This window comes from Lontra canadensis, unplaced genomic scaffold (genome assembly GCF_010015895.1).
Source record: "Lontra canadensis isolate GAN:19392208 unplaced genomic scaffold, GSC_riverotter_1.0 scaffold2, whole genome shotgun sequence".
Taxonomy (NCBI): domain Eukaryota; kingdom Metazoa; phylum Chordata; class Mammalia; order Carnivora; family Mustelidae; genus Lontra; species Lontra canadensis.
The window spans coordinates 15,069,233-15,079,574 of NW_022630996.1; the positions used below are offsets into that span (position 1 = coordinate 15,069,233).

Sequence of the window (10,342 nt, forward strand, 5' to 3'; positions counted from 1 at the left end):
TCATTTGCAGTTTTGAAGAAATGGGAAAAAAACAGTTATATTTTTAATATAAATATATTAAAATTATTTTATATAATAAATTTTATAATTTTGAATATAAAAATATTTTTGAAGGGCATTTTGGTAATATATATTTTTTAATTTTTTATCAAAATTAACAACTCATAATTTTAAAAGTTCTGTAGTGCTGTAAGTTCTTGATGGAAATGAGCAGTTCCCTGTGTTCCCCAAGCCTGGTAAAGGCAACCACTTGAAACTCATTTAGCCTTTTCTTGTAATACTACTGTCATGGGTCCACATAATAGATGCATGTAGCTCTCTCTTAATTCTTAAGTTTAAGACATTGGAGGTTGATATCTTATTTTGTTAGATGAGTAATTTAGCTTATAGCCCTCTCTTCCCTTTGTACTTTGAATATGGTGTAGTACTCTGTGGAGTAGAAGTAGATTTTTCTTTTTGTTATACATACAGTATGGTTAAATTTAAGCTATATTAATAAGCCCCATATACACATTCACTAAAACATCCATAATAGTTAGTAAATCCCTAGTTCAAGTTGAATTAGGTAAATAGGTAGGTAACATTCTCTAAGAAACCTAGCATCTCTGTATCCTCTATTTTAAAATTTGACTGATACTTTAATCTTACTTGCTAAAATTATTCGGTTAACTCTATCTGATGTAATTGTTATTGAGATCAACCAAAAAATTAATTTTCCCACACCCCATAAATCCGTTTGTTCTAAATTTGGGTTTTTAGCACAGTTAAGAAAGCAATCACTGGGGCATCTGTGTGGCTCAGTGGGTTAAGCCTCTGCCTTCAGCTCAGGTCAGGATCCCAGGGTCCTGGGATCGAGCCCCGCATCGGGCTCTCTGCTCACCAGGGAGCCTGCTTCCCCCTCTCTCTCTGCCTGACTCTCTGCCTACTTGTGATCTCTCTCTGTCAAATAAATAAAATCTTTAAAAAAAAAAAAAAAAAAGGCAATCACTAGGGGCGCCTGGGTGGCTCAGTGGGTTAAAGCCTCTGCCTTCAGCTCAGGTCATGATCTCAGGGTCCTGGGGTCGAGCCCTGCATCAGGCTCTCTGCTCAGCAGGGAGCCTGCTTCCCCCTCTCTCTCTGCCTGCCTCTCTGCCTACTTGTGATCTTTCTCTCTCTCTCTCTTTCTCTCTGTCAAATAAATAAATAAATAATCTTTTTTTAAAAAAAGCAATCACTATTACTAGGGTTCACCTGATAAACCATATGTAACATAACTCATTACAGAATAGCATTAAATGTCATTGATTAAATATGTGTTCCTTGTCAAGACTCCTGTTTTCATTATTTGAAAAAAAAACCTTAAATGCTTTGCAGTCAGTTCCACTAAAACTTTTTTTTTTTTTTTTTTTTAGGAGAGTTAATCTTGGTCTGTCCGGTGTGAATATTTTGTGGATTTTTGGCGAGTAGTGGTTCATTTAATTCCAAACATTTGGACTTTTATATGATTGAACCAGAAGTTGAATCTAAGCATCTCTGAGTCACTTCCTCTTTTGAAATAAGATACATATGTGTGTCTTACGCTTTAGATATAACGAAAAATTAGCTATTATAAAACTTCCTTGTAAATATATGTCCTAAATCTTCTACATCAAAAGACATTACTTGTACTTTTTTTATGACCTTTCAGATTTTTCAGTTGCCTATAAAACTGCAACCCTTCAGCTATTTGCTGACCCAAAACAGTGCAATTTCCCCTCCATTAAGAAATTTGAGTCCTTTTTCATTGTAACCTACAAATGAGAATCATCCCCCTAATTTTTCCCTGCAATAATCATTTTTTTAGTTGCATTATCTGGTGTAAATACTTGGAAAGAAACAAGGAAATTGCTAATTCAGCTTTTTTATCTCTATGTTTAACTGTTCTACAAGTCAGCCCACGGCCCATATTTAAAGAAAGGAGATCAACTTCTCTGTAATGTATTAGTCTAATTGTATTTTTAAATATTATTGAAAGAGGCTTAACAGTATTGACATTTTATAAAGTCAACTCTCGGATTAAATGTTAACTGATAACGTTAAACTATTTGGGCCTTAGGTTAAAAGGCTGAAGACATCAAGAAACAGCTGCTTTGGTTTTAATAACTCAATTTGACTATTCCATTATATTGCATTATTTTTAAGAGTTCTCTAAGATCATACAGTATCTGTTTAAAATTTTTAGGTATGTTCAGAATATTTGGAGAGTAAGAAGTGACTAAGTTTGTAAGTTTTGTTTGACTGTTTTCTTATATATCTGTATATAGAATCTCTAAAGCTGGCTAGCAGTCGCATTTGTTTTCTGGTCTATTACTAGAAACTGTTTCTGCCACGTTATGTAAACCTGAAAACAACTAAAAGCAGTATCTTCTTGAGTAACTGCCTGTTGGGCCTGTATATGTAGCCCATTTTTAATGATTTGTAAATTGTTTTTCAAAAAGCTGTTTCTGTTTTAAAAAGGTCTTATGTCCAAAAGAAAGGAAGTTTCTTTTAACTGCTTTTGATATATGTTAAATATGTTTGCTCTGATATTTTAGAAGAAAATAATCAACTAAACATGTTAAATATAAGAACATATTGAAATGTAAGTACTATTTCAGAAGTCGTTGAAAGTGTCATGGAAGAACACTTGTTATGCTGTTCAACTATCCAGTTGCATATTTTTAAAGGGAATAAGGAGAAAAAAATTAATAACACATAAGACAAAATGGTTTTTTTTCTTTATAGGACTTAAGGCAGCTTTTACTCTAAAAATTCAAAGCTATGATACTTTATTTTATAACTGACTGTCAAGAAAATACCATATATGGGAAATCTACGTGTGAAAAGACTAGGGATCCACACTAAGAAAGAAAAGCTGCTGTTTGCCTACTCGAGTCTGGTGTGGCTCACCACAGTCTCATTAGCTTTGCTGTATTGACCCGTCTTCACATGTTTGAGCCGGCTTATATTTAAGTGTAGACTTTATTGAAAGTACTTTGATGAATTAATTAGTTGGGATTCAACACTGCAGATATGGTAAATTTTCTTTGGTCTTTGTGTTAAAATGAGTATCTACTTTTCTCTAATTAAATGTTACTTATAGGATAATTTTTCGTAAGTTTTTTTTTTCATTGCTTGACTCATCCTTGTGGATCAGGTCCACCAGTCTTTTAGATTATGTTCACTGTACATTTATCCTATTTTTCCTCTATGAATATCAGCCTTTTCTTCAGGCCAGTTTGTTTTAGGAGCATACCGAGGTGTTTATCATTTAGTTCCCACTGAGACATAACAATGCTCTGTTGCTCGGCTTTCGCAAACTGCTCTGTGGAACACTTTGCTGTTTCAGTGGCGAAGACGAGCGGCTTATGGGTGGCACTTCTAAACTCAGCTTTGGAATAGAAATCCTTTAAATGTGGACATTCCTCAGAGATCAGTTTTGGTCCTGTTTCACCGTCTCTTCTTTTCCTCAGAGATCTCATTCACTTCACAACTTCATTTATCACCTTTCTGCGTTGGATTCCCAAGTTCAGCAGCAGCCCGGACGTCTCTCCTGAGCTCCGGCGGTGCTCTCCTTTGACCTGTCAGACATTTCCACTTGGATGTTCCGCAGACGCTCTGTGGCTGGAACGGAATTCACATCTGCTGAAACCGGCTCGCTCTCCTAACCTCCCTTTTTCTGTTCATTGTACCGTTGCCCACGCTCAAAGCTCTGGTGTCATCTTTGACTCCTTGAGCTCCCCGGGTCCCCAATCCAATCAGGCAGCAAGCCTCATCCATTCTTTCTTAACAATGTCTCTTGCAGCTGTCCCCTTCCGTTCCTGCTGCCCGTGTGCTCATTTACACCCTTATCAACTCACACAGGACCACTGCAACAGCCTAATTAATCTCACAGCTTCCTAATTGTTGCCACGCTTCCAGACTTTCCAATTCATCCCGCACATTCTCTTCAAATTCATCTTCCTAAAACACCTGTTTGATCATTTCAGTCCCCTGATCAATTCCTTAGCCCGACATTTAAAGCCCCCCACAATCTGGCCCCGAGCTAGCCTTACCCTTGCAGATCTTGGCACCAGCCAGGGCAGGCTGGCCCGGCGGGGCTGTCGGCAAACCACCGTCCTGCTTGGCCTGATCGCTCCCTGGGGAAGCCCCTCCCCCTGCCACAGGCTGCCCCTGCCTGGAGACTTCACTCTGATTAAACCTGCCATTTTTTGGAGCTAGTCCTGACCACTCCAGCTGGCAGTCATTTCTCCCCCAGGGTGATTGGATCTGTGCCCCTTTACTGGCACTCAGCAGCCATGTGAATGGATTCAGAAGTGACTTTCGGTCTAACAGTGCATCCTCATATCTTTTCTCATCCTAAAAGAACGGGGTTTTTTACGAGTCCGAGCTGTCCTGCTGTTCAGGAGGGCTTGACGATGGCTAAAGCTACGTTTTGGAAAAGGCTTACATTCTCCTCTCCGAAGGACGCCTTTCAAGCACTGGCTTTCCTCCCGTGCTGAGACCTGGGGAGGAGGAGGAAGCAGCCCCGGACCGGACAGCAGCAAGGGGCCTGCCTGAGGGGGGATGTGAGGGAAATGACCCAGCCCATTCCCTGTCCCTGTGGGGTGACTTCCTGTGTGAGCTGAGGTGAGGCTGCTACGCTTAGCACGTTGTTCCAAATGCCATGGGGTCCAGCCATCCCTCAGGGTGGGATGGCTTCAACCTCAGCTGCCCCAGACCATGGGTAGCGGGTGGCTGGTGGCAGGCAAAGGTGTTTGAGGGTGAGCGGCAGAGAGCTGGGCTCTCCGGCCAGAAAGCTTTGGAAAAGGGCAGGTCTGTGGAGAACTCTTCTGCCCCCTTATAATGAGAGGGGTTCATGCTTCCTGGGCCCTGGTGACATTGCCACATGTCCCTGGGTATGCCGGTGGCTTTCTGCAGAGTTGAGAGGATTGTTGGGTGTTAGTTTGGAGCCGCAGCTCTAACTTGATCCCTGGAAGATCAGCAGGCATTCCATTTCCGCTGACCGAGCTGCCCTGACCTGGGGAATAGGTTGTGGGTTCTCCGTCAGGATCAGGAAGAAGACTCTGGGACCTGCCCACCCTGGGGTGGTTCACAGCAGAGCCACAAGCAGTCAGTCCCAGGCACGGCTGTGGCTGCTAGCATTTCCACAGAAAGCTGTCGTTAAATCCTTTTGTGCCCCCGAAGCAAAATGAATATTTCAAAGTCACTCGGGGGGATGAGCCACTAGCCTGAATGGGCTGGGGCTTGGGAGGACTGAGCTCTGTCCCTGAGTGGGGCAGGGCAATTCCCATTTCCACGGATTCTGATTCTGATTCTGATTCAGAGATCACGGAGAAGCTAAATTGAAAATAATGATGACAGTGGTTTGGGATAAGGAATAAATATGGCTTTAAAAAGTCTCAAAATCGGGGTGCCTGGGTGGTACGATTGGTTGGGTGTCCCACTCCTGGTTTTGGCTCAGGTCATGAGCTCTAGGTGGTGAGATCGAGACCCACACTTAGTGTGGAGTCCACTTGAGATTCTCCCCCTCCCTCTCCTTCTGCCACTCCCACTTGTGTTCACTCACACGCATGCGTGCTCTTTAAAATATATATATATTTTTAAGTCTCAAAACAGCACATTATTATAAAAGTAGGAAATGGCCCTTTTGGCCTTGCAAAGCAACTATCTCGTTTATGGGCCATGAGATCTTCATGGTCTTGACACACCCTTGCCCCACCGCCCTCGCCTAGCTAGATGTGCCTCCTGCTCCCACTTCCCTTCCCCAAACCCAGATTTGGCCAGTCCCCAGCACAGACAGTGCTGCCCTTGTACCCTTGAAACCTGGGCTTTCTGGTCTACCAAGAAAACACTCTCCTTCCTTTCCCATTTCTAAACTAGAAGGAAAAAATAACAACCCTGAATCAGACTCTGCTTTCATGACCTGCATCCCATAGGAGGAAAGTCAGAAGGTGGTGATCTGCTCTGTTGGGGGCAGAACTTGTTTTCTCAGGAGCAGCGGCCAGGCGTGATTGTTCCTCAAACACACGGTGTGTAGACTGGAATCAGGCAGCTCTGTGATAGTTTTGGCCCGGACTATAGGCATTAGCTTACTGAGCTCCAGCTCCACAGAAAGGCCCCTTGTTTTCCAAATGAGGAGGGGTATCATCCCTGGCCAGCCCGAGGGGCAGAGCCGTTGCCTGGCTAACTCGTGAACCTGAGACTTGGCAGAAGGAAGTCTGAACTAAAGCCGTCAGCCCCCAAACCTGGGAGTTGGAAAAGGTGGTACGTGGCTTCCATCCCGAGTTAGTTAACTACTAAAAGTAAACTCAGTACAGTGCTCTGCTTCCAGTTAAATGTTCAACATGAGTTCCTTTTTTTTTTTTTATTTCTTTTCAGCGTTAGCAGAATTCATTGTTTTTGCACCACACCCAGTGCTCCTTGCAATACTTGCCCTCCCTAATACCCACCACCTGGCTCCCCTGACCTCCCACCCCCCGCCCCTTCAAAACCCTCAGGTTGTTTTTCAGAGTCCATAGTCTTTCATGGTTCACCTCCCCTTCCAATTTCCCTCAACTCCCTACGCCTCTCCATTTCCCTATGTCCTCTATGTTATTTGTTATGCTCCACAAATAAGTGAAACCATATGATAATTGACTCTCTCAGCTTGACTTATTTCACTCAGCATAATCTCTTCCAGTCCCGTCCATGTTGCTACAAAAATTGGGTATTCATCCTTTCTGATGGAGGCATAATACTCCATAGTATATATGGACCATTATCTTCCTTATCCATTCGTCCGTTGAAGAGCATCTTGGTTCTTTCCACAGTTTGGTGACCGTGGCCATTTCTGCTATGAACATTGGGGTGCAGATGGCTCTTCTTTTCACTCCATCTGTATCTTTGGGGTAAATACCCAGTAGTGCAATTCAGGGTCATAGGGAAGCTCTATTTTTAATTTCTTGAGGAATCTCCACACTGTTCTCCAAAGTGGCTGCACCAACTTGCATTCCCACCAACAGTGTAAGAGGGATCCCCTTTCTCCACATCCTCTCCAGCACACATTGTTTCCTATCTTGCTAATTTTGGCCATTCTAACTGGTGTAAGGTGGTATCTCAATGTGGTTTTAATTTGAATCTCCCTGATGGAGAGTGATGATGAACATTTTTTCATGTGTCTGATAGCCATTTGTATGTCTTCATTGGAGAAGTGTCTGTTCATATCTTCGGCCCATTTTTTGATATTATTATCTGTTTTGTGTGTGTTGAGTTTGAGAAGTTCTTTATAGATCCTGGATATCAACCTTTTGTCTGTACTGTCATTTGCAAATATCTTTTCGCATTCTGTGAGTTGCCTCATTGTTTTGTTGACTGTTACCCTTTGCTGTGCAGAAGCTGTTGATCTTGATGAAGTCCCAAAAGTTCATTTTCACTTTTCAACATGAGTTCTTTAAAGTTTTGTTTTTTTTTTAAGCCATCTTGAAACTTCCTGGAGCTAACTACCTTAATGTTATCGATTAGACTGCACTTAGGTCAAGTGCCCTGGATGGAATGTGAAGACAAAGTCTACATCCTAGAATTATGGATTCTCCTCAATTGAGACACTACATACTTTCTACAAAGCCAGAGAGAGCACTTTTCATTGAAACTACTGTGTTTCTACAGTATACTACTATTTCCTGCCTCAAAACTCATACACCCTCCCTCCCCACTCACTCCCAGTAGTTTCTGTTGGTGAGGGATCCGCTGCTCTCACTGGCTCGCCCTCCCGACCCTGTCCCAGTAGGTACGACAGTGGGGCAGTGCTGGAACAAATACCCAAGGAAAACCAGATCTCAGACAGCTAGAACTCCTGTAGATGGTGGAGCTGCTGTTAGACTGCCACTTCCTTGAGGTCCTTGGGGGCAGGTGCATCTCTGAGATGCTGAGGAAGTATTTTTGGATTAACAATTGGATTAAGTAGACAATTTACTTGAAAAGCAATCCTTTCCTTCTTTTGGACTGGACTTTGCAATGTGCTTTCCATGCTGAAGACCGTAGAGAGGTCTGCGACTAGTTAAGTAGAAGGTGGCTGAGAAGAAAAGCAGTAAGGAGTTGGCAGTTGGAAGTTAGATCTAAACTTGTAGAAAGGAAGGCCAGAGGGCCCTCTCTACATTTCCATGCATTCCTTTTTGTTGGGCTCTATGGAAATTGATTCAATAGTAAAGAGTATAGTTATGTGGCCCCTGGGCGGGGGCGGTGGGGAGGGGTGTCTAGATGCACATGGACCAGGAGTTTCTTAGTTGGATGCAAAATCAGTGGCATCTTACAAACTGACAAGGCTGGAGCTGTACAGGGGTAGATGCGAGGTATGAGGGCTGGGGAAACTATGTTCAGTCACAGATGCCATCATCCTGTCTCCTGACACACTACGGACTTTCCTCCAAGTATGTGTCTAATTGGACTAGAGGATGTGTTTTCTCTGATGAGGAAACCACTCTAGCCTCGGCCTATTCCACAGTGAGAGTCTGTGCCTCCTGGCCACACCAGGTTCTGTCACACTCCTCCACAGCGGGTGGCACTACGAATTGGTACAGCCCTTTGCAAATACAACATGGGGCTGTGTGTGTATCAGGCACTCCTGAAGCATAACTAAGTATCCCCAAACAAAAAAGTCACTTAGTATCTCTCTCCATGGGGGCTAGATCGTCTTAGAGCTCCTTCAATCACATGTCTAATGGTTGAGGTTGGCTATTGACTGGGGCCTAACTGGGAATGTGAGCAGAATGCCCACACAGGGCTTCCACATGTGGCCTGGGCCACCTCATGACATGGTGGCTGAGGCGCGCCTGGGTGGCTTTAGTCCATTAAGTGGCTGCCTTCGGCTCAGATCATGATCCCAGGGTCCTGGGATGGGGGCCCATGTCCAGCCCTCTGCTCGGCAGGGAGCCTGTTTCTCCCTCTCCCTGCCTGCCACTCCCCCTGTGTGTTCTCTCTCTCTCTGTGAGAAAGAAAATCTTAAAAAAAAAAAAAAAAAATGGTGGCTGCAGTATCTTGAGAAGGAGGGGGAGACAGGGACAAAAGCATATTATAACCTTTTAGAACCTAGACTTGAAAGTTCTGCATTTCTCCCACTGCCCCCTGTTGATCAAGGCAGCTATGGAGAACTATTCTCAAAGGAAGCCTAGACCCTGACTCTCCGTGGAAAGATGTCCTATGTCACAGCCTGTAGGCTGCGTCATACATTGATGTGGCCATTTTGGAAAAATAAATGTGCGCCAGTGTGCACCCCTCATGATGTGAGAACTCTGGCTCATCGATCCCAGGAAGATCTATCCTAGGAAAATATTCACCAGGAAAAAAAAAAATAAGTTCTGCCTGAAGATGTTCACTGTGTACATTCGTTTATTGGTTTATCCATCCACCCAATAAATATTATTTGAGGGAGTTTGCTAGGTGCTAGGAATACAGAGAAGACTCAGCATTCCCTTTTTCCCCTCACAAAGTTTCTAGTCCACAAGAGCTAAAAACAAAACCCATCCAAAGGTTTAATGATAGAATGGTTTAATAAATTACAGTACCTCAACTCTCTGAGATGCATCTTTGAATGAGATACCCACAGACTTATTTTTGACCCCTTTTAAAAAGTCCTACAACTTTAAAAAGACTACATAAAAGGATGGGGGAAATGTTGGGTGGAAGGGAAAACAAATCAAAGTTGTGTGTCTACTGTGATTACAATTATGTAAAAATATGCACGCAGATCGCCAACTAGAACAGAATATCCAAATGTGGACTCACTTGTTGAAGTGGGAATGTGGATGATTGTTTTTCCATTTTCAATTCCCTCCCAATGTTATGGGGCTTTTACAATCGAAAAACTCTGGGCGGGGGTGGGGGGAGGGGAAGGGGTGCAAATAGAATTTTAGAATTCTACAGGTCAAAGGAAGAGAAGTCTCCACTGAGTGAGAAGCTGAGGTGGGAGAGGCGGCAACTGAATTTCAGGAGGGGGAGGAAAGCAGCAGGAATCGAGTCCTGAAGACAGGAGAGGAGGAGCTGTCTTAGGAAAAGTGCTGAGAGTCCAAACCCAGATGTGTTCAGAGGAGCGTGGGAAGATGGGGCTCGGAGGAAAGGTGCACCTGCGCTACAGGGCTAAGGACTGCAGACTTTATAGTAGAGACTCCGAAATTTTTTGAGCAGAGAATAAAGTCACACGTGTGTTTACGGAAAGGGCCTCTGACCATGGAAAGGGCCGACGATGACAGGCTGGAGCTGTCGCAGGCAGGGAGGCCCGTGGGGAGGCCGGACTCCAGATTTGGATAAGACACACGGAGCTTTGGTAATGATCAGAGAGCATTTGTGGAAGAAAAGTGGTCACAACTGG

At 43.6% G+C, this 10,342-nt stretch overlaps 1 protein-coding gene across 3 annotated transcripts in view; it reads left to right on the forward strand.

Annotated features, from left to right (window-relative positions):
* TMEM209 (transmembrane protein 209) overlaps positions 1-3,105 on the forward strand; it is a 32,031-nt gene extending 28,926 nt beyond the window's left edge. For all 3 annotated transcript variants that reach the window (XM_032869241.1, XM_032869233.1, XM_032869237.1), the window contains exon 15: positions 1,392-3,105. In XM_032869241.1, the coding sequence (XP_032725132.1) occupies positions 1,392-1,446 (55 nt within the window). In that variant the 3' untranslated portion in view covers positions 1,447-3,105. The remainder of the gene's footprint in view (positions 1-1,391) is intronic.
* The last annotated feature ends 7,237 nt before the right edge of the window (positions 3,106-10,342 follow it).